The sequence below is a fragment of the Rousettus aegyptiacus genome, unplaced genomic scaffold, assembly GCF_014176215.1.
Source record: "Rousettus aegyptiacus isolate mRouAeg1 unplaced genomic scaffold, mRouAeg1.p scaffold_m13_p_4, whole genome shotgun sequence".
Taxonomy (NCBI): domain Eukaryota; kingdom Metazoa; phylum Chordata; class Mammalia; order Chiroptera; family Pteropodidae; genus Rousettus; species Rousettus aegyptiacus.
In genome coordinates, this window is record NW_023416307.1 from 87,102,923 (window position 1) to 87,128,481 (window position 25,559).

The following is a 25,559-nucleotide window of genomic DNA, read 5'->3' on the forward strand; positions in this document are numbered from 1 at the left end:
GTCTCTTAAGAATCTGAGAAATATCAAAGCTGAGAAATTTGCTGTGAAGGCTTTCTTTCTTTGACAAAATAGAGATCACTGACCCAAAGCACTTCACCTAAGGTCAAAGATTTTTTGCTGCTTTGTCAGAGTAGATATAATAGAATTACCTTCCTAGTACTCTTAATTTAAGAAATAAAAGTTCACAGAAAAGCAGTTTGAGAAAGTAGAAATTAGAAAACTTGGAAGAGATTTATGTTCAAATTTATAACCTAAAATAATCTATAATACAGTTATACCTTTTTAATCCATAGGTCAATATATAATAATCTAAGTATTACATGTGTTTATTAAAGGAATGGACTAGTAAGATATCTGACATCCATGAAGTGAAAATAGTCAAATCAAAACATGGTATTATTAAAACATTTCCTATGTTGTAAGCAAAAGAAAATATTTAAAATAATCCCCAAACGATTTATCTATTTATTTATGAAAAATTGGTAAATATTTTTAAATTTAGTTTAAATTATTCTTCAAAATGTTATGTAATCTTGAATAAAATTTAAATATTTCAGGGGAAATGATTGTTTTTATAAATAGTTATTTTGTAAAGCTAAGAATTCTGTTAAAAAGACAAAAGGCAAAATCTGAATAGAATGTATAATCATTAAGCTCCTGACTATAAAAAAATACACTGTAATTATCTTGGTTCCAAAATATTAAAAAACTTTTAGTTAAAAATCAGAAATTTTTAAATAATCAATAAAGAATATAATCAAATGTTTCTTGTTCCAGTAACATTGGAGAGAGAATACCAACTAAATCAACTTTTTATTCTGTTGTCATCTTTGTGAATTCTTAAGACATTTTGTTTTATTCATTACCTTCTCATAGTTAAGTCATTTTAATTAGAAAGTCATTTACTATTGATAATTTTTCTATACTTGGCTGCTAATTTGCTTTTGGGAATTTTTAAATTATAAAATAATATAATTTTACATTAATGATCAAGGTTATTTCTCTTAAATTTTTAAAGAAAACCTAAATATAACAATTGTTAATATATTCATGTTATTTTAGAGGGTTTTTTCTATGTGCTGATTTTTAAATATATTTTAAATTATTTTAGACATTAAAGACTTTCAAATATTATTTGCAATTGATTCTTTGCTTCAACAGCAACTTAATTAGATTTCACTTCCTTTCTGTATGTCTCCGTGTATCTACACATATATCTACATAGTCTATTAATAATATATACATTCTATTCTATTCTGTCTTTCTTTTTAAGCAGACCACAATGCCATGCTTATTTTAATGGAGAAAAATGTAAATTTTTCTTATCTGCCCTTTAAACTACTTTGGTAAAATGCAAAGTCAGCGGAACTAAATTTAGTAATTACCTTTTAGCTGACAGAGTCTTCTGATGTGGGAATCATTCTCAGGCTTGCTGGATTTCTGCCAGATTGTGTCATTGACTTTCTTTTCTAAAGTAAAGCAGAGGATTGGTTAAGACAATTCACAGCAAGTGTAAGAAATTTGAAATCAAAACAAGTTCAGCACATGGTTGTAACTTGGTGATACAATATGAGAACTCTGTGGTCCATTCTAGGGAGTTCTAGCCACTGATGGACACCCCCAGGTGTCTTATGGGTTCCCATTTATTTCCATGAACTACATAAGTACCCAAGCATATATAGTAGAATGCTGCTACTGAAATATCTTGAATTAGTAAATGTTTCTTTTTTATGCATAAGTTAAGGTATCCCTACTCTTCACATCTCTCATCATTTTTAACAAAATGATTAAGTAGTTAGAGAGAATATTGAGCTATGATAGAGTCAAGAAACTCTAAGATCCTTAAATGGAATAATCATTATTGTTTAGGCTTGTCTTCTCAACACCTAGAGCAGTCTGGACATATTGTGAAGAACTGAACTGCGTAGAAATGAAAAATTGGAATCCCTTCTAATCTACTTACCAAAGACTAATCATTTCATATATGTTGTCATACCATTGATAAAATAAATTTCAAAGCAACACATGGAAACAAACTCAGCATGCTCCAGTGTTTTTAAAGTCACTATTCACTCTCCTATTTAACTACAGGGAAGGCAGTTGATCATTAAGAATTATGTTAGGGTGAAAACATCTATAGTCTGGTTTGTACAAACTAAGTAGCATGCTATGAAAATGGATCTAGGTGGAAAATATAATTTTGCCTTATTTAAGAATACTCACTATTCAAATCAGGGCTGATAGTCAAAATATTTAACAATGAATTGCCCAGAGGGCCATGACTAATGAGATTGGACCCAGCCCCTGTGGATGTTGCCACTGGAAGAATATCAGATACAGACACCCTTGGAAAATACATCCATTGATCATCATCACCTTGGTCTGAATGAGCTTTTCAAAACTACTCAGGAAACTGATTTTGAAAAGAGGGGGAGAAAAATTTGAGTATCTGACTCTTAGGTGCTACTGGGGAGAAAGGAGAAAGGGTATTCACAAGTTTGACAAACTGCATAAAAATAAATTATTGATTGAATAATCCAGATTTTTCTTGCCACTGTGAATGTTTTATAATTAGTGACACCCTATATTCCATTAGGGAAGAAGAGACATTATCCATTAGCTTTCAAAAATTAATTAACAGAATTAGAGATTGACTTCAGATTTAAAGTAAAAATCTAGCAAATTGCCTTTATCATTACTATGGATATCACAGAAACTAAAGAAAAGTTCTGGTATTTGATATGCCATGGAAGAGTCTTATGCTCTAACCATTTTCTATTTTTTTAATTCACTCCTAGATTTATAAATCTGAAAAGATATCTAAGAAGTCATCTTGATTATGGTAAGCCAAGCTAAAGTTAGGCAGCTGGAAGATAATCAACTAATGAATCATCAAAGAGAAATTTTTTAACATAAAAAGAAATTATTCTGAATAAATGAATGATTTCTTTGTCTTAGCCATTTAACCACAAAAAGAATCGCATTTAAAAAAAATTCAAACAATTCAATTTGATCTTCATTAATCACTTATCGTTGCTTTATGGCAGTAGCAGGAAAAATAAAGAACTTTTAGGGAAACAGAACATATCATCTGTATGAGTAATCTTATAAATTACTAACCAAATCCTTTGTTTTCAGACATAGATCTTTGAATTGACCTAGAAGAATAAAATAAAAAGATATTTAAGTCTATATTTAATAACGACTATTATAACCAAAGAGATCATTTAGACATATGTGCAATGCCTTTAACAACACAAATAAATTCTACTTCTAACCAAAGTCTATATATGGTTTTGAATTTTTCTCACTATAGATGGGAAAATACAATTAATACAAGTATTATCATGGTCTGAAATTTTTTATGCAATATGGAGAAACTAACTTCATTAAACCCACCCCCACACTCCCCAAAAAAGGTTTGGAGAAACATGGTGGAGTGAGAGATGTCCTCAGATCTCTCCTCTTGAAACAACAAAAAGCTGGACATCTAAAACTTAATAAAAAATACTTAAACTGCACACAGGCACGTATGAGTGTGGGATTTGCACATAAGAGCTACCGAAGATCTAAACCCCAGGTGTCCAACAGTGAACCGTGAGAAATAAAGAAGGTAACTCTCGCAGATTCCAGAGCTCACTGTAGGGAGAGGGGGAGGGGAGTGCTGTGACCTCCACACAGGCAGTGGAAGGACCCAGACATCAGATCATAAAGCAGAGAAGCAAGATGGCAGAGAAACAACAGTTGGTTTTTACCGGCCGCAATTACAAAACCGAGGCTGAACCACAACCCCCAAACCCAATCTCCTCCCATATCCTCTGAAAACAAACACCGTGGAGCCCCAAGGGAATATGAGCAAATGATACTGAAATTGTCACTAACACTGACAGGGACTGAGAGTAGTGAGCATGATTAAATATCTATAAGAAAATAGAAAGCCATTATTAAGGTTTATATAAAGCAGAGATCCAAGAGGCTTAGATACCACCTACTGAAAACCAAAAGAAAGCCCCTTCTTTGCAAGACCTTTATATAATAAATATTTATCTGGGAAAAAGGCAAAATACATTTCCATTAATGCCCAGGCAGAGAAATAGTCCATTAAACACCATGAACAACCAACGTGACGAGGCATCTCAGAAAGAAAGAAAAAAATATCCAGAAAATAAGCTTATAGAAATAGAAATATGCAACAAAAAAGACAGAGAATTCAGTTCTGAAAAAACTCAATGAGTTCCGAAACGAGTCATAAGAACAATTTCAGGAATTGAAAAAAAATAACTAGATGAGCAGAATGAGTTCGTTAGCAAGGAGATTGAAACCCTCAAAAAGAATAGAATAGATCTGGAGATTAAAAAACATACTGCAAGAGTCGAAGAATGAAATAGCAACCTTGGGAAATAGAGTAGACCAAATGGAGGAATGGATCAGTGACAACAAAGACAGAAATCTAAAAATAAATCAGAAGGAAGAAGAGAGAAACTGAATGAAAAATAATAAAAGAGAAATACAAGAACTAGCTGATACCATTAGGAAAGGAAATGTAAGAATAATGGGAATTATTGAAGGCAAGGAAAAGGAGCAGAGACAAAAAGCATTTTCAAACAAATAGTGGACAAGAATTTCCCAAATCTAAGGAATGAGCTGGAGTTGAAATTTAAGAAGTCAATAGAACACCCAATTATCTCAAGGCAAAAATGCCATCACCAAAAAACATTATATTAAAGTTATCGAAAATCAATGACAAAGACAGAATTCTCAAGGCATCCAGGGAAAAGAAGATAATAATTTATAAAGGAAAATCCATTAGATTATCATTTGTCTTTTCAGCACAAACCTTACAAGCCAGAAAGAAATGGAAACAAATATTCAAAATATCTAAGTAAAAGAAACTATCAGCCTAGAATAATGTATCCAGTTAAGCTCTCCTTTACATATGAGGTAGAAATAAAGATCTCTCCAGACATACAAAATTTGAGGGCATTCTCCACTACAAGGCCTGCGCTATGGGAAATACTGAAAGAGGTAAGCTCACCTAAACCAAAATGACAAAAAAAAAAAAAAATTATTAAGAGTAAGGTGACTATGAGGCAAATAGAAGCAGAGGAGTGCAACCCTTACTAAGAACAGGACATTATAAGCTTAAATGACAAAACAATTACTATAGCAAGATAGTAATGAATATTCAGCACGCAGAGACAATTTGAGATAACAATAATTGAAAAAGGGAGGATTCAAAGATCCAAATTCACAAAAGGGAATGGAGAAAGAGCACACACAGAAGAAAATGGATGGCTGTAAATATATATATATATATGTATGTATGTATGTGTACACACACACACACACACACACACACACACATAACTATCTTTTACACTTTCATAATGGTAACCACACACCAAAGATTCAGAACTGAAGTATATGACAAGAAATAAGAACCAGAGGTAAAATCAACAAAAGCCAACCTAAATAAAGAAAACAGAAACACAAGGACAAGGAAGCAATGGAAACACCGAGCTATCAGAAAGCAAAAGTAAAATGGCTATAAGAGACCTCATATTTCAATAATCACCCTAAATGTAAATGGACTGAACTCACCAATTAAAAGGCACAGAGTTTCAGAATGGATCAAAAAACAAAACCTAACCATATACTGCCTCCAGGAAATACATCTCAGCTCTAAAGACACATATATAATCAAAGTGAAAGGCTAGAAAATAAGATTTCAAGCAAATGGCATTCAGAGAAAAGCGGTAGTAGCAGTACTAATATCAGACGAAGTAGACTTCAAAGTAAAAAATGTAAAGAAAGATACTGAGAGACACTTCATAATGATAAAGGGCATCATGCACCAAGAAGACATAACACTTATTAATATCTATGTTCCCAATCAGGGAGCCCCAAAATATGTAAAGTAATTACTAAGAGAACTAAAGGGTGAAACAGACAAAAACACTGTCATAGTAGGGGACCAAAATACCCCACAGTCGGATATGGACAGATCATCCAAACAGAAAATCAGTAAGGAAATAATATCCTTAAATAACACATTAGACCAACTGGACATAATTGACATTTACAGAGCCTTCCATCCCAAAACAGCTGCTTATACATTCTTTTCTAATGCACATGGAACATTCTCAAAAATTGACCCCATGCTGGGACACAGAGATAGCCTCAACAAATACAAGAGGGTTGAAATCATACCAACCATATTCTCTGACCATAATGTTTTGAAACTAAAGATCAATTGCAAAAAGAAATCAGGAAGAACCACAAATTCGTGGAGATTAAACAACATGCTACTGAAGAATAACTGGGTCAGAGAAGAAATAAAAAGAGATCAAGAGATACATAGCAATGAAAGATAATGTCAGTACAACATATCAAACATTTGGGACATGGCAAAAGCGATCATAAGAGGAAAGTTCATATCATCACAGGCCTATCTCCAAAACCAAGAACAAGCCCAAATAAACAACCTAACGCTTCATTTTTAAAAACTAGAAAAGGAAGAAAAAATGAAGCCTAAAGTCAAGAGAAGGAAAGAAATTATCAAAATTAGAGCAGAAATAAATAAAATTGAAAACAAAAGCAAAAAAAATAGAAAATATAAATGCAACAAAAACTGTTTCTTTGAGGAGGTTAATAAAATTGACGAACCCCTGTTTAGACTCACTGAAGAGAAAAGAGAAAGGACATGACACCGCGGACATACAAAGGATCATACAAGAATACTAGGAAAAAGCATATAACACCAAATTTAATAGCCTAGAAGAAATAGACCAGTACTTAGAAAAATACACTCTTCCTAGACTGAATCAAGAAGAACTGGAAAATCTAAATAGACCAGCAGTATGGAAATTGAAACAATAATCAAAAACCTATCAAAAAGTAAAACTCCAGGACTAGATGGCTTCACCAGTGAATTCTACCAAATATTAATAGAAGATTTAATATATATTTTCCTCAAATTCTTCCAAAAAATAGAAGGGGAGCAATATTTCCTAATGCATTTTTTGAGGCTAATATCACCCTGATAACAATGGTAAAGATAGCACATACACACAAAAAAAAAACTAAAGACAAATTTTTCTCATTAACACAGATGCAAAAATCCTAAATAAGATACTAGCTAGCTGAACACAGCAACATATTAAAAAGATTACACACCACAATCAAGTGGGTTTCATCCCAGAGGCAAAGGGATGGTTCAACATATGCAAATCGATTAATGTGATACATTACATAAACAAATTAAAAAATAAGAATCATATGCTCATATCAATAGATGCAGAAAAAAGCTTCGACAAGATACAGCACTCATTTATGATCAAAACACTAAAAAAAAAAAAAAAAAAAAAAAAAAAGGTATAGAAGGAAAGTACCTTAACATAATAAAGGCCATATATGACAAACAGTCAGCCAACATTATACTCAATGGTGAAAAACTAAAAACCTTTTAAGATCAGGAACAAAGCAAGGCTGTCCACTATCACCACTGCTATTCTATAACATTGGAGGTCCTAGCAAGAGCAATCAGACATGAGAAAGACATCCAAATAGGAAACGAAGAAGTCAGACTGTCATTATTTGTGGATGACATGATCCTCTATACAGAAAACCCTTAAGATGCCACAAGAACACTACTAGAAACAATAAGCAAATACAGTAAAGTTTCTGGATACAAAATCAAAATTCAAAAATCCAGAGCATTTCTGTACTGTAATAATGAAATATCAGAAAAAGAAGTGGAAAAAGTAATTCTTTTTATAATTCAGCAAAAAGAATAAAATACCTAGGAATAAATCTAACCAAACATGTGAAAGACCTATATAATGAAAACTTTAAGACTCTATTTAAAAAAATCGAAAAAGATACAAAGAAATGGAAAGATATTCTATGTTCTTGGATTGGAAGAACCAACATCGTTAAAATGACCATATTACCTAAAGCATTATACAGATTTAATGCGATCCCATCAAAATCCTATCAGCATTTTTTCAAAAAATGAAACAAAAAAATCATCACATTTATGTGGAAGCACAAAAAACCCCAAGTAGCCAACGCCATCCTGGAAAAAAAAGAACAAGGCTGGAGGCATCACTCTGCCTGACTTCAAATTATACTACAAAGTGACAGTAATCAAAACGGCATGGTATTGGCAGCAAAACAAACACATGAACCAGTGGAACAGAATTAAGAGTCTGGAAGTAAATCCATAGTTACATGGGCAAATAATTTTCAACAAAAAAAAAAAAGCCAAAAACATACAGTGAAGAAAGGAATGCCTCTTCAATAAATGGTGCTGGGAAAACTAGAAAGCCACCTTCGGACCTGAACAGACACTTCTCCCTAGAGGACATACAAATGGCCAACAAATATTTGAAAAGATGCTCAACATCACTAGCTATTAGGGAAATGTAAATCAAAACTGCAATGAGATACCATCTCACACCTGTTAGAATGGCTATAATCAATAGGACAAGTAATAACAAATGTTGTAGAGGATGTGGAGAAAAAGGGACCCTCATACACTGCTGGTGGGATTGCGAATTGGTACAGCCACTATGGGAAACAGTATGCAGTTTCCTCAAAAAAACTAAGAATTGATCTAATATATGATCTAGTAATCCCTCTCCTAGGTATTTACCACAAAAACTTGAAAACCCATATCTTAAAAGGCATTTTCACACCAATGTTCATAGCAGCATTATTCACAATGTCCAGGACATGGAAGCCACCAAATTGTCCTACTATAGATAATTGGATAAAGAAGCTGTGGTACATATATACATTGGAATATTACTCAGCCTTAAGAAGAGATGAAATACTGGCATTTGCGATAACATGGATGGACCTTGAGATAATCATGCTAAGTGAAATAAGCCAGGCCAAAAAAGTTGAAAATCACATAATATCACTTATATGCGGAGTATAAACCAAAAACAACAAATGAAGAAGACAAATATATAGAGACTCGCGGACATGGACAGTAGACTAGTGGTTACCAGAGGGTGGGAGCAAAAGGGAGGGAGGAGGTAGACGGAGTAAAAGGGGTCAAATATATGGTGACGGAAATAAATCTAATTATGGGAGGTGAACATACAATTTAAATATATATATACCTTACTGTTAAAATGTGTAACTAAAACTTATTGGATTTCGTTAACCAATGTCACCATAAAAATAAATTAATTAATTTTTAAAAATGGGCCATTTCTGCATAAATATATCTCAAGATAATCAAATAGTCATGTGAAAAATTTTTTCTTCCAATAATTTTTTTATAGAAAAAATGATGCAAATTTAATATAACCATCATATGATCCCTAAAATAGATCTGAACAATAATCACCAGTTGCTGTTAAAGCTTTTAATTGAAACATTGATGGGTAGTTTATACTGAATCGATCATCCTGATACCATCTGAACCCACTAAGCAATTGCAGTCATAAAAATAGAGACAACCAGACATGTGGGCCTCCAGTGAGATGCAACAGGAAGTATACAGTCACAGACGACCTACTTAAAAATTTTTATATAAATATATATATATATATATATAACTTGAATGTTATCAAATCACAAGATCTAACTAAAATTTTACAGGTAACATTGAAGATAGAACATGTTTTTTTAAAAATACAAGGTGCAATCAGCAAATTTAAAAATTTGGAAAATTTCTCAAAAAAAACCATCCAGTTTCTTCAATGAATAAATGAAGAGAGACATATAAATTAAGAGCCATGAACCAAATATATTACAAGGATCTTATTTGGTATGTGATTTGAATTAACTATAAAAAATTACTTTAGGCTCTCAGAGAAATTTTAACATTGTATATTTGGTACAATTATGTCATTTTTCTTATTTTGCGTAAGTAAAGTAGTGATATTGTAGTTATTTTTTAAGTTCCTGTTTTTTAAAGATTATATATACATAATCTTTAAAAAATATATGTCTGGGTTCTGCTTCAAATAAAACCAGTAGGGTAGAGAGTGTAATGAGTCGAATGCGTAGAGATGAAATAAGATTGACTATAGGTTGATACTTTTTCAAATTTAGTGAGTTGAGCTCATAATCTCTTCCTCTGTATATAATTGAAAATTTCCATAATAAAATGACTAAAACTGAAACAGAGTATAAGACTATGCTGACTGGACCATGTTAATAAATATATGCATTGGGCGAACACACACATATCCTGTACATATAACTAACTTGTTTATAGCTTGAGTGTTTTTCACTGTCTATATTTTGAGTAGTCATTAAATTAAAGCCAAGTCCACTTTTTATAAACTCAGGGTTTTAAGCAAAATTCTGTATATATAATGTTTCTTCTTTTCTTAATCATTTTATTTAGGTTTATTTTTAAATTTTCAATGCAAAATGCTTAGGACCTCTCGGCAAAAAACAAATGTTTCAAAAATCTATGTATAATCTTGTAAAATGAGGTAGGTACATAACAATATGAGATGTTATTACCTTCTGGTGAGTGGTCAACAAAAAAATTGAGGAATTCGAAAGACTGTTCAATTTTATTATACCTGGTTGGAATTTGAGGAGCGCATTAATAGATTTGCTTTGTGTTTCAAAGACCCCATTCGGTCAGCATGAGGTACTTTCCCTCTCATTATCCTTATTCTGCCCCTGGCCCAATGTGATGGTATCCTTGAATCTGTAGAAGCATCAATCATAAATCAATAGCTGTAATTTCATGTAAGTATTTGATTGGCAACCAGTAAGTTCTCTATCCATGGATAGAATAAATACTTACATAGGTGGAGTGACTTTTAGACTGAGAAAAGTCCTGAACAAAAAAACCCTTTTTTATTAATTTATTGGGGTGACAAATAAAATTATATAGGTTTCAAGTGTACGATTCAATAATACATCATCTTTATATTGCATTATGTGTTCGCCACCCAAAGTCAAATCTCCTTGTATCACCATATAGTTGAGCCTCTTTTCCCTTTTCTACTTTCCCCCCCTCCCTGTTTCCCTATAGTAACCACTAAACTGTCATCTGTGTCTATGAGTTTTTGTTTGTTTGTCTTATTCATTTATTGCTTTCAGTTTTATATCCCACATCTGAGTGAAATCATGGTTCTCAACTTTTTCTATCTCATTTATTTTGCTTAGCCTGATAATCTCGAGATTCATCCATGTTGTTGCAAATGGCAGTACATCATCTTTTCTTGTGGCTGAGTAATATTTCATTGTATATATGTAGCAATTATGCTGGAAAAATTGGAAAGCCACATGCAAAAGAATGAAACTAGACTGCTATCTGTCATCATAGACCAAAATTAACTCAAAATAGATCAAAGACCTAAATATAAGACCTGAAATAATAAATTGCATAGAAGAAAACATAGGTACTGAACTCATGGACCTTGGTTTTAGCGAGGATTATATGAATTTGACCTCAAAGGCAAGGAAAGTAAAACCAAAAATAAATGAATGGGACTATATCAAACTAAAGAGCTTCTTCTATGCAGCAAAAGAAACCACCAAGAGGCAACCAACCAAATGGGAGAAGATATTTGCAAACAATGCCTCTAGTAAGGAGCTAATATCCAAAGTATACAATGAACTCATACAAAAAAAACAATCCAATTAAAAAATGAGCAGAGGACCTGAACAGACACTTCTCCCAAGAAGACATACAAATAGCCAACAGACATATGAAAAGATGCTCAACTTCACTAGTTATTAGGGAAATGCAAATCAAAACCACAATGAGATACCACCTCACTACTATTAAGAAGAGCTATTATCAACAAGACAAGTAATAACATTTATCCATAAAGATATATGTATCTGACATCATCGCAGCATTATTCACAGTGCCCAAGACATGCAAACAACCAAAATCTCCTTCAATAGATGATTGGAATTAAAACAAACAAACAAACAAACAACAAAAGCCTTCTTTACTCCAGCTCATGCTCAAAATTCCATAGTGTTTGTAGTTTAAGTAGGTAACTATGGCTAAAATACAACTGTACTTGCCTGATACTCTAAGCTGTTAATTATGCAATTACCCACTTACTATGAATGCATTTTCTATCCTTACTGGGAGAAAGCTTTGAGCCGGAAAAGGAGAAAAAATTAAGAAAGCCACAGCCCTTGGGGGAGCAGATACTGGGGACAGGGAGCACAAGGGCTGTTGTGCAGTGGGGTGGGGGAAGACTGCATCCAGAGAGAATTTCACATATTTACAATTTGGTCCCAGTCTATTATGGAGTGCAAGGAACTCATTCTTCTGTATCATCAGCAACCAATCTGGAAATTTCCTTATAAGTCTAACTTGCTGTCCCTATGTATTTCCTGCTTAGCTAAAATCTCATTACCTTATGCAACATGTATGTGTTATATCCTCTGGCAGCTTGATATACTGAATGTAAAGCCAAGCCTGACCTAAATAACCCAAATCTCTTTGCAAACACATTTTTATTTGGATTAGAACTCTTCAGAAGATTAACAGGTCACCAAGAGAAACATATTTTCAAGTAGGCTCCCACTTTAATCTGAGCCTAGTTTAAACATGTTTCTTCCTCTGAAAATTTAATTTTTACATCCCTGTCTACAGGAAAATCACAACATAGGTTTCCTGTATATCAGCATAAACAGACAAATGGTAGCACACATATCTAGATTTACACATGATATTTTTTTAAAAAGCACTTTGACAGGAAAACCACTAAAATATTCCATTTGACATTATAGAAGATAACAATGTTTTCAAAGTAAATTTGACTTACTTTTTTTTTGGTTTTACATTCTCAAAATTAGAAACTTCCTGTAAAATAAAATAAAAAGTAAAGTAAAATAATACTAACTCAAAAAAATCAGAAAAAGAATTCAAGTACAGTTCATCATCAGGTATAATCCAAATGTAGTTCATTTTTCCTTCTCTTAGTGAAATGACTGGTGTTTCCCTCTTGTGTTTTAGTAAGACATCACAGAATCTTGGGTCAGATTTTTATTTTCTTCTCTTTTTATTTTTGTCATGTTAAGAAATATAGAATGTTTACTTTTTTAACTAAGACTTGTACTTTATTCTGAGCCCTGGCCAGTTAATAAAGCAAGTCTTTTAAATAAATATATGCAATTAAATCCTCATATCTCAATTTTCCATCTTCCATCAACCCACCAAGAATAAGGGGAGAAATAGGAGAATATGTTAATTACATTACACAGTACCTCTCTTTCGAAAAGATAGAAAATAGCCTGTCACAATTCCTTGAGTGTGTTGAAATATACCTGTGATTCATCAGGCAACTGAATGTTGAACAGGTCGTCACATCTTTCACCATCCTTAGAAGAACTTGAACTGCTCCCAGGCACCTTTAAGAACTCTTCAGTTTCTCTCATTATCATCCATTCATTCCTTGATCTAAAAAGCATTTATACTCTTGATATGCAAAGTGCTTTTTGAACTTCTGCATGAGTAGGCAACAGACCATGTTATGGACAGGTTTGTATGACATGGTAAAAATGTATGCAGCAAAGAATATTGAGACTAATATTTCATAGAGATAGGGAAAAACACGATGTAAAGGCTAGCAGAAATTGTGCATGAAAATAAAAAAAAAGAAAAAAAAAAGAAAGTTGGTGTTATTACCCTAATGGTTGATAGTATTTGTCTGAACACTGTCAAATCCAGGATAGTCTTTTCCCTATGTAATAAATGAGGGAGCTATTTCTCTAAACCTTATTGTGTTTTTACCAAGATTTAATTCTTGGTATTGCATTACCTATTTCAAGCTGATGAGCAGATCACTGAAAATTCTATATTCTGAAACAAGTAGTCCCTGAACTTGAGGAACAAGTTCTGCTGAATTAAAATGCCTGCGGATCACCCAGACAACAGTGTCTAGTAGGGGGCAGGTGAGTAGGAGTCATGAACCAAGTCCTGAGGTGGATGGGATACTATCAGAGCCTTGAGGAGTTAAAAGTTATATTGACCGCTCCTTCAATTCTCTATACTTTGTTGTCATGTGTCCTAAAAATGATGAATCTCTATCTATGGTCTTTTTATGAAACTCTTTCAGTCTCGGTCTAGAAGTTTCCAAATCTCAGCCCAGAAAGTAATTGTGCCTCTTTCACCACAATCAGCAGCCACACCAGCTTTGTGAGGATCATCAGGAAAGAGAATGACCATCTATCTTTATAGTAGCATTTTGCTGTCATATATATTTGGAATTTAGCTAGGAAGGAGCAAGTTCCATGTTCACACGATCTATGTAGTATGGGTCAAATATGTCACTATAATCAGAGTGCATGTCTTGAGTCTCATTAATTTGTTGTATGGGTTTACACAAATCTCTTTGGATTAAGCAGCTTGCACTCTTTAAAATAGATTCTATGAAAATAAAGATGTCTAGTCTAGAAGCTAATCAGCACAAAACGTAGATTTGCAATAAAAAAGATGGGAAACATTAGATATATTTTGTATGTTTAGTTATTCAAATCCCAGTGCAATTGACCCAACATAGTTTGAACTGTGTGTGTCCACTTATATGCAATTTTTTTCCCAATAAATACAATACCCTTGAATTTCTCATACATGACTTTATCCAACTGTTGAAACAGTATTTCATTCTTGGTTGGAAATCTGTTGATATGACTATGCATTTTTCTGCTTCATTTTATATTATGCATCCTTGGGTTTTGTTATTTGCACAGGATTGGGGGCGTGGCTCTGGAACCAATCCCCCATGATACAGAGGGCCGAATATAGTTAAGTTATATGTGAATTTTCAACTGATCAGGGATCTGCACCTCTGTTTTTTGTCTGTACTGTTCAAGGGTCAACTATACTTTTGTCTTGTGAGGAGAAGGAAAGATGGCTGTAGTCAGACTCCCTCCTGACACCTTCAGCAGCTTCCGGGTGGTAGTGAATCAGCATCTTTTCCTTTAGGTAACCATGTGCTCGGTACACAAGCGTGGGCTCCTGGCACTGTGCCACTATTGTTTAACCTCTGTACAAAAAGATGATGCCACACTGCGAGGTAGGCTGTACCCTTGCTGGAATAAAGAGCTATGTTGCAGTTCCCTATGGCTCCCACATTTTCTTCCAACTCTGAGCCTCATATCCCTTACCTCAGAAACCTGAATCTGTAGCAATACATACATCAACTTATTACATCAGTAATTCATTGTTTTTACTACCAGCAAGATTAATTCCAGATGTCTTGCAAAACTTGTGTACAACTGAGAATTTGAATTAGAGCAGGGAGCATATTATTAAAGCATAGTCTTTTGTTTCACGTAAGTGAAGCCTTGACTAAATTAATACAATCAAGTTCTGGGCCCATATAAAACTGGTTAAATATTTGTGTTTGCTGATTGTGGTGAAAGGGATACAGTTAGCTTCTGGGCTAAGTTTTGGAGACATCTGGGCCAAGATTGAAGAAATTTCACAAGGCCATGGATAAAAATTGGTTACTTTAGGTCTTGCATTGTCACAGCATTCTCTAGAGATGATCTACTTTGTTCTGTTTTACTGGAATGCAGATCATCCAATTTTTGCTTGTAATGAATCAGCTTAAGTTTATAAATCTTAGATTAAAGACTTTTCTTGCAATGAATACGTTGAAAAAGATTTTGAGCTAAAACTGGTTTTTAATCCCTACTGGGACAAAATAGTTAATGTAGTTCTCTTTAGGCAACCTGCTTCCTACAAGAGGGTAGAGAGAGTAAAGCACACGAAATGCTTGTTTGAACGCAATTATATGAAGGAAAGGGATTACTCAAACAGGGCAACATCTACTTAATTAGAATAATATGTTTGTTTTCTGGGTGTTGTCTACTTGTAGATTACTACTGAATTAGTCAAGCAATTTTTCGTACTGCTCGTACCAGAATCAAAGCACCTATTTTCAAATTCTGACTTCTGCTTACATAGCGAACTGTCATGTCCTTCGGAGTTGAGACCCTAGGTTCTTTATTCCTAGAGGAACTAGTCAAAGAAAGGCTATTTATAGCTAAATTTTTAGAAGTACATCTCTCTGTGTGTATGTTACTCTGAACTTCAAAAAGTAGGTACCATTTAAGAAAGTCAATGAAATAATTCTGTCTAGTCCATTAATTTGACACTTGTTATAAATACCAGGCAAAACTTGCTCCTGTTACCTTTCATTTCATTATCCCCTAAATCAAGCACTAATCATTAGTCTTACCTTTCATTCACTAAGGAGTTTTTGGCTTAATTTAATTTTAACTCCTGGCAATTATTAGGAAAATAAAAAATGAAATGTAGGCAAGTTATGAATGGGCCAGTAAAACTAAAGAATATGTCCAATCTGTGTTACTTTTCAAGTAGATAAGAGTAGACTCTAGAAGCAAAGCCTTTTCACATAATAATGATACAAGGTCAAATTAGGACAAATTAAAAAACAATTAGAAATGAAAAAAGATACTGTTTAAAAGAAGAGGGAAATTTTAGATACCAAATACCTTATTTCTATTCTTATGCAGTGGTTGTAGTTGACTGTCCTTTGGGGTTGAAACTAATATGTGCCTATTTCCTGCATTATTGGTTTTTAAATCTTACTTTCAAATCACAAAGTCAAAAGAAAAAATGAAGCGACTATGTAAGGAGATGTTGTTGCCTAGGTAATGGAAATGTGAAAGATGTTTCTGCAACAGAGAAAATTGATTGGCGGTAAATGATGATGTAAATCCCATGGTGAAATTTTAAGACTGCAGAGCTGATGAGATCTGACCTTTGATTTGCAAATGAATACACTGAGTTCTCAAATGTAAATTGACTTATCTAGGGTCATGTGTATAGTGCTTTACCGTGATTAAATGCTAGTCATTTTTTTCCATGCTAATATATTCCTTTCAAATTATATAATTTATTCTCTCATATATCCACAATTTATTGAGCAAACATTTATCGAGCATCTACTATGTACCAGACACTGTTTTAGATGCAAAGAAGAGTGGTCCTTCTCTCAAGTATCCACCATCAATTACTGCTAATCTTAAAATCCTGTTGCTTCCCATGATTTTCTTAACTTCGAAGATTAAATAAGCTACCCTTTATAAAACGCTTATATGATGCCAAACACATGGAAGATACTTGTAGATGTTATGTCTCATTAGATTGTTTATTCAATAATAATTACATATAATTTTGATATTGAGAGAAGAGTTCAGAAATATAAACACGCATACACACCTTTTCTTTAAAATAAGTTAACTCAGTATCTATTTTGTTCAATTCATTTTCTTGCAAGCATGAAGATTATTCATTTACATAACTAAAATAGTTTTACTAATATTAAAATGCAATGATTCCAAGAATGCAACATCCAAACCAAATGAACTTGTTTTTGACATTTCTTAGCGCCTCATGCTTTAATTAATTTCCTACAGATGTCCAAAAAAGAGATGGAAGTTAATAGATTATTTTTTAAAAAATTTGTAATAGTCATCTTGCAACAGTGATGATTATTATGATGCTTCAAAGTTAATAAAGTAGACTCAATTTATAGTGCACCCAAAGCCATCAGAGAGATGAAAAAGCATACACTCAGCTTTCAGCTCTGTGCTCAACAAAGGGGTTTGTGTGACAAGCCATCACCCATGTAGAAGAGTTGCACCATCTATGAGCTCTTCTACCTTGCCTCTATACCTGATTACAAATGTGTGGGGGAAACATGAAGAAATCTCCTAGGTTACCAAATAGATCATACAGCACAGAGAAGTATTAGTAAGTTTAGCCAGACTAAGCCCAGTAGATTAAAGCAAGTTACTAAGAAGACAAGATTTTAAATCCTATTGTTTTTTTAATTTCTCGATTGAACATATTTGCACAATAATAATGGCAGAACATTCATGTATTATCAAACAGTTCTAATTCCTTACATATAGTAAATAATTGAATTCTTATAACAATCCTGTGAGGTTGATAATTATAATCACTCTCAATTTACAGATGAGGCACAGAACAGTCAAGATTCTTGCCTAAGGTCACATAACTAGTAAGTGGTAACACTGAGATTTTATGCCTGATGTCTTAACTAGTACATGATAGTACTTCTATACTTGACTGCACAGATGCAGAAACCACCTGTCATCTAGATAAGAGACCTCAGAAACGAGCATTATTGGCCAGAAGGGAGAGTGGCCATTAAAATGCAGAGAAAATATACCACTATATTCCACTATTAAACAAATAATGCAGAAAGCACACCCTTATAAAGCACTAATATTAATAATTTAGTGTTATTTGAAGACAAGTATATAGACAGCACATTGATATGTTTTAAAGGTGTTAATCATTTTGTGTATGCCATGATCATCAAAGAATGTCGAATAATTTATGACAGCTTTTTTAATTAAAAGTGGCTACTTCAAGAATCATTGAATTTGGATGACAGTCTGTACATTGGGGCACCCTCCTACCCCAGTATATTACTGTAATAATATTATGTTTCTCGGGGAAAACAGATTTTATCCTCCCCATGAGAATGCAGCAAAGAAGAAAAAGCAATGTCAGCTCATCCTGATGGGAAAAGTAGAATTTCTTGCCAGCCTGTCCAGCTCCTGTGCGAGTAACAACACTATACAGCTAATGAATTCTGGTTTCCCCAAGAGAAGCAGGTGGTGTTTGGCATCCCCACATAGCTCATCATCCCAGTGCAGATCGTATAGCCTATAGTACCTGGAGAAGGCACAGGTATCGTGTCTAATCCATCAGGGACAGAGCTAGTAAATTGCATGGAACTTTGCCATTTGTCGACTGGTGTGCTAGGTGAGTTTTCTGTCAATCCTGAACTAACAAACTCCTCTCACAACACTATAAATATCCAGGATGGCAAAACAGGTTACCTAGGGGATTGTTACTTGCATTATAAAAGATTCTTCGTTTTTGAAAAGATTCTCTTTCAGATTTCTTGAAATAGAGAGCTTTTAAAAGTATCCTTAAGTGCATTGTGATTTATGAAATTATATTTACACAAGGTTTTAGAAAGGGAAAGGACAACAAATGTTTATTAAGTTTTATGTTTCCTGATATTTCTATCATTATCTTATTTAATCTTCACAGCCACAAAAGAAACTTGGGCAAGCCAAACAAACTCACAAGAAGTATGATAGGAAATAAAATGAGTAAAAATATCAAACTCCATCCTTACAATGGAAAAACACTGAACTGGCACTTCCAGAACCTGGCTTGCTTTCCCAGGTCTGCTACTAAACTGGGCAGGATCCAAGAACCCTCTTAGAACCTTGGTCCCTACATTTATAGAATGAAGGTTGGTGGACAATAACTTTAAAATCTCTTCCAGTAGAAACAATCCATGGTTTCTTATCTACAATATTTGAATCCAAAGTAAATAAGAATGAGAAAGCATTTAAGAGAAAATTAAAATGAGAATGGTTTTTTATTTGTTTGTTTTGCAGCTTTATGTTTAAAACATGATTAAAGAGATAACCATGGCTTTAATCAGATCCAATTAGTAATTGCATCATAAGTTTAAGAAATAAAAAAGAGAGTGGGGCATAATTAACCTTAATCTATTGATTTCATTTTGTCTTAACATAAGTCAGCTTGTTATGAGTCATTTTACACTCTAGAAATCAAGAAAATGATTACATGCACTGTTCTGACACTGACTCCTTTTGTTCACAATTTGATGAAGATCTTGCTGATGGGATGCCATTCTTAATCTCGTTTCCTTCCCAGAGTGTCTATATTATTTGTAACTATATCAATGCTGATGCTAATATGGAGACAGAAGGGAAAAAAATCCCAATTTTAATAGTTTGGAAGCAAGTAAGAAATGCAGTTGAGCAGTTAGAGAGTACTAACTAGGGAATCACCTACCTTGACTTCTCCATGAGTCACCTATTCTAAGATGACATGTCACATTTCAATGTCTATTCATCTATTTTATAACATACTTGGCTCTAAGAGCTTTTTAAGGTCCATTGTGAAAAATGCTAGGACAGTGTGCAAAGATAATGTCTAAACCACCTCCTTTTCACTAATTTTAACTCTAGTTCTTCCTTTTGGAGCCCAGCTGAAATCTCACTGTCTTCATGAAAGTTGCACCGTTAAACCACAAACCACAGTTATATTCTTAGAGATAAAATCTATTATAGATCATTTACTTTGTGTTAGCCACTATACTAATAATGTTTATTACATTGTCACTTTTTTTTCTCAAACAACGAATAAGACTACAAATAGTTTCTTCATTTTACAGTAGAAGAAACAGTGCATGAAGAGTTTAAGGAACTTGTCCATAATCACATACCTGGTAAATTTCAAAGCTGAGGTTTTTATAGTGCTTGTTTGACCCCCAAATTTTGTGTTCTTGACAACCACATTGTATATATTTTTAAAAATTCTTTCTAAGTATTCTTACAGAATTTGGGCTTAATATTTGTAATATAGCATTTAATTATTTATGCTACTATCTAGATATTTTGGGTATACATATTTGTTGATGTAGTTGACATCTGTCATTCATTTATCCTAAAAATCAATGTATAGAAAAAGGAAGAAGAAGAGAAAGAAGAGATAAAGAGAAAAGAAGGAGGATAGGAAGGAAAGGAGAGAAGAAGAGAAGGAGGAGGGGGAGAGAGAAAGAGAAGAACAAAAGAAAAAAACAAAGAAAGAAAGAAAGAAAAAAGAAAGAAAAAAAGAGAGAGAGGGAGGGAGGGAGGGAGGGAGGGAGAGAGAGAGAGAGAGAGGACGAAAGAAAGAACGAAAGAAAGAACGAACGAACGGACGAACGAGAAAGGAAGGAAGGAAGGAAGGAAGGAAGGAAGGAAGGAAGGAAGGAAGGAAGGAAGGAAGGAAGGAAGGAAGGAAGGAAGGAAAGAAAGAAAGAAAGAAAGAAAGAAAGAAAGAAAGAAAGAAAGAAAGAAAGAAAGAAAGAAAGAAAGAAAATTGCTCTCCCTATAGTGAATACTGGTTTTGTGCTGATGCCTCCTCATCTTCCAACCCAGATTCCTTAATGATCAATGATACACATAGCCAAGATAGCGGACAGGGGTCATGGATGCTGCCAGCAGCTATGGAACACAGCAGAAATAACTGGCCATAAAGGGATTAAGTCCCTGACTGTGGCCTCATTAGTGCTGAGCTCAAATCAACTGTTAGACATACATTATATAGTTTTGTCTTTAAAACTATGTTTAAATCTGCTACATTAATCTCTCATTATCATCTGATAGCTGGGAACAATTTAATTGATTTATCAAGTGCTTTTAATCGGTCCAGAATGTTGATGAATGAATACACAAAAAAATTAAAGTAGCATTTTAAAAATATTTAAGTTAAAATGGACAAAAAAAAAAGCACCCTGAAATAAGAATTAGGCAAACACGAGCCACTGTGATAAATTTTCTTGTTTACCTCTTTCTATACATGGTGGGAAATCTAAGGCTGAATTGACAAAAAGTGCACTCAACCTGGGTTTTCATGATTTGAGACAATTTGTGGAGATTAAAACCTTGAGTTTTTAATGCACATCAACAATAAATCCTATTGCTTCTCCTTGTCCAGCCTAGTAAAAATCAATGCTTTTAGGTAAGGAGTGTTGATTACGAATTATTTTAAGCAGTTATTTTAAAATGACATCCAAGCTCCAGTGAGAGTTTGACTTAAAGTCATTTAATCAAGAATATTAAAGGATCACTCTGCCTGGTGTGATAGGTTGCAAAAGGAAGGAAAATGAACATTAACATGCATTGCGCCAGGTATTTAACGCATGTGATAACATTTGATCCTCACAACAAACCAAGAGGCAGACATTTTTATCTATATTCCATTCCTCAGAAAACTTAAAGTTAAAGTTCAATAACATTCTCAAAGATACACAGTTCTCAGCTGCCTGGGGAACAGGAATAAAACTCAAGTCTATAACTTGCATTGCCCATCTCAAGTTCTTTCTGCAATGTTCCCTATATCATCAGATTATATTTAGCATCTCTATTATAAGGTCAAATTATTCATTCTTTATTCCCCTCCTCTTCACTTTTCATCTCCCAAAACACACTCACTCACACCCGAGCTATTCTTTTAACTCTTGCATACACATATATGCATACCACAACACACACACACACACACACACACACACACACACACACACTACACACCCATAATGCTTGTCCACTTGTGGCAGAGAGGCCAAAAAATAAGGTTAGTATTTGGGAAACCAAACTCCATCTGTATCTTCAGACAAGTCACTAACCTCAGCTTCCTCATGGTTAACATACCTGTCCCCTATAGTCTTATCTCTTTCTAAAAGTATATCACTAAATGTTTATCATCAAATATTTTTATACTTTAATATCTATACCCCTTTAACTAAAGTGGCATATGAAGTTACCTGGTTACTTTGGTACCTCAATACCACCAGCAATTTCAAGTCTCTTATACTATTTGATAGGGAAACCATACTGGCCTCATGTGGCTATTGAACAATTGACATATGACTGGTGTGACTGAAGAACTAAAGTTCAATTTATTTTAGTTTAATTTAATTTGATTTAAAAACTGAAGTTAGTAAAAAGTACATAATTATCATTGCTTCACTATGACTGGATTTCACTTTCATTATTGAAACTTTAGCATCTGAATTGAGATGTATAAAATGCACATCAGATTTCAAAGTCTTAGTTTAAAAACAAAAATATAAAATATTTCATTAATTTTTTATGTTAATTACATGTTGATATAATAATATTTCAGATATGTTGGCTTAAATACAATATATTAAGATTAATTCTACTTTTAAAATTTCAATATGACTAATAAAAAATCTAAAATTATATCTGTGGATTGCACTGTGTTTCTACTGGACAGGGCTACTTTAGATCCTTCTTACTGATGCAGTAAGTCCAGAGTGGTGTCTGGATATTTGTGCCTTGAAGATTACCTAAAGTCCAACCACTGTGAAGAATGACTGCCAGAAGTTGTGGCAACATCTTTTTTCAATGACTCTTTTGTTTGTGATTTATTTTCTAACAGAATATTAAATTATCTTGTGCGTTTTATTTTTGTCATTTCTCTTTATTTTAACTGGAAAAAAATTGAAAGTCTTAATTTATCATTTCTTTATAAGACTCAAAAATTACAGAAGAGTTGTCATAGCTAGCTCACTTTAAATGTTAGCATAAAACTGTAAGCCTGGGGTAGAAATGATATAAATCATTTTCTATAAAGACAAAGGAGAGCATCTTCAGAAAGCCAACCATCCTCCCTGACCACTATAGAGAAACTCCAGAGATAGAGGGCACTGCTTTTTTTTTTTTTTTTTTTGGATGGTGATGAAGAGATTTTGGGAAGGAGGGGTGGTGGACATAGCAGATTAACACTTAACATCTCCTCACCTTCCTTCTGGTGTGTCTTCCTCTATCAGAGGCCAGAAGGCTAAAACCTTATTTCACAAGATCCTTGAAGGCTGAATAACAGATACAATTTAGGTTCAGCAGCACATCAGCATCCATGTGACATTTGAAAGATGGGATGTGAAATAAAGGCCACAATCTAGTAATCACATTAAGAGATGAATGAAATTCCATTTAATCTAACATATCTCAAATATTATTTCAACAAATAATATAAAATCATTGATAATATGTTTTACACTCTTTTATTCATACAAAGTCTTTAAAATATGGCATATATTTTACCAAATGCTATCTGCATTTGGACTAGCTAATTTTCAAGCATTTGATTGCCACTCTATCTGTGTGGCACAGCTCAAGGGCAAGGATCAGCAGACTTTTTCTGTGAAAAGCCAGATAGAAATTCTTTAGGTTCTGTGGATCACATATAGTTTCTATGGCATAATATTTTTGCTTCTGTTTTTAAACAAATTTTTTAAATTGTAAAATTCATGGGCTGTACAGATATAGGCTGCCTCAGGCCATAGTTTGCAACTTCAGTTGTACTGTGACACATGAGCCCTTCCTATGGTTCTCTAACTTCTGTGCTAAATTCTTCCTGCCCAGGGTAGCAAAAGGGGTCTCTTCTCTGCAATGGAACTTGGCTAAACCTATACAGAGGATTGTTCTCCTTATTTTACAGAGGATGACACTGAAGCCTGGAGCAATGGTCCCCAACTTCTTTGACACCAGGGACCTGTGCTCCTATAATAATCCAGTGTCTAATGACCTGAGGTGGAGCTGAGATGATGATGCTAGCACTGGGGAGCAACTGAAAATACAGGTGAAGCTTCACTCTCTTACCTGCCACTCACCTCCTGCTGTGTGGCCCAGTTCTTAACAAGCCTCTGACCAGTACTGGTCTGAGAATCGGGGGTTGGGGACTCCGGGTGGAGAGAATTTGAGCAACTTTCCTAGGTCGAATAGCTGGTAAGTGGTAGAGCTAGAATGAGAATTTATATTTGCCCAACCTTTTAGATACTGCATTATACACTCTTCTTCATCAAGACTTTAGCTTGAGTAATTAACATTCACTGATCCATTTATTTAGCTTTTAAGTATTTAGAGAATGAATATTTGTGCAACATACAAATAAAAAGTGCAACATATAAATAATGGAACATTGACCCTGCCCCACATGTAAGTTCATTTTCAAAAAGGCTCAAATTTCTTTCCAATTTAATTTATGAGATACAAAATGAAAAGGAAAAATGACAATTATTTGCTTACTTCAATCAATGTAGATGGCAAATCAGATAATTCAGGATTGATCCAGTTAACCCTAAATTGGCAAAGGTACAAATATTTTATGTCCTCACTCTTTTTCTAATTTAAGATCTTTTATTAGCTTCAGACATAATACAGAGGTACTAAAATAATACAGAATCAAGGAATAATAGCCTACATTTTAACTGATATAATAACGAAGTAGTCAATCCTTAGTGAGGCTAGTACATTAATGTATTTTCTTTCAACATATTTATTTATTTGTGTGATTATTCACTCTATAAAACTTTTATCCACTATTTTTTTTTTTTATTGGCAGTAGCCCTCCAAAACTCACTGGCTTTGCTAATATACTGTAAGTATATCGCTTATTATTTCTTTCTACAAAATTTAATAAAATCTCATATTTTAAATTGATTTCTCTTTGGACTAACTCTCCATTACCAAACCTTCCTGGAACTGCAATTAAAAGGTAAGCCGAATATTTCTGATGTTCCTTATTTAAAAACCTCAAGTAAACTTCTTTTCTTTCAATACCTCTTCTACCTTTAATCGTGCAGTTGATCTGCACTGGATTATCAACTTTGGGACACTGGGTCATCTTATGTTCAACTAGGTGACGCTCTGCCTTGCTTAAGAAGTGTTTTTCATATACAGTAAAACTCCTAATAAATATGCATAAATAAAATATCTTTAAAGGAAGATGAGAAGCCTAGGATTCTTTTGTCATTTTGATTTTTTTTTTTTTTACCATTCATGTGGCAATTAACGTCGTTTTCAGTATGCACTATAATTTCCACTCTAACAACTAGATATTCTGTTAGTGGTTCCAAAGAGTGTGGGTTTGGGGGCCTCTCTTCTCCTCTCCTCTCCTCTCCTTTCTGAAAGGTTACAGATCT

The 25,559-nt window shown here is 33.7% G+C and overlaps 1 protein-coding gene across 1 annotated transcript in view; it reads right to left on the reverse strand.

Annotated features, from left to right (window-relative positions):
- The window catches only part of LOC107514385 (putative uncharacterized protein ENSP00000383407), a 46,225-nt gene extending 20,964 nt beyond the window's left edge, over window positions 1–25,261 (reverse strand). The window contains exons 1-3 of the mRNA XM_036219665.1: window positions 25,110–25,261; window positions 3,121–3,158; window positions 1,386–1,469 (exon numbers count right to left, since the gene is read on the reverse strand). Coding sequence (XP_036075558.1) covers window positions 1,386–1,469; window positions 3,121–3,158; window positions 25,110–25,261 — 274 coding nt within the window. The remainder of the gene's footprint in view (window positions 1–1,385; window positions 1,470–3,120; window positions 3,159–25,109) is intronic.
- Between the last annotated feature and the right edge of the window lie 298 nt (window positions 25,262–25,559).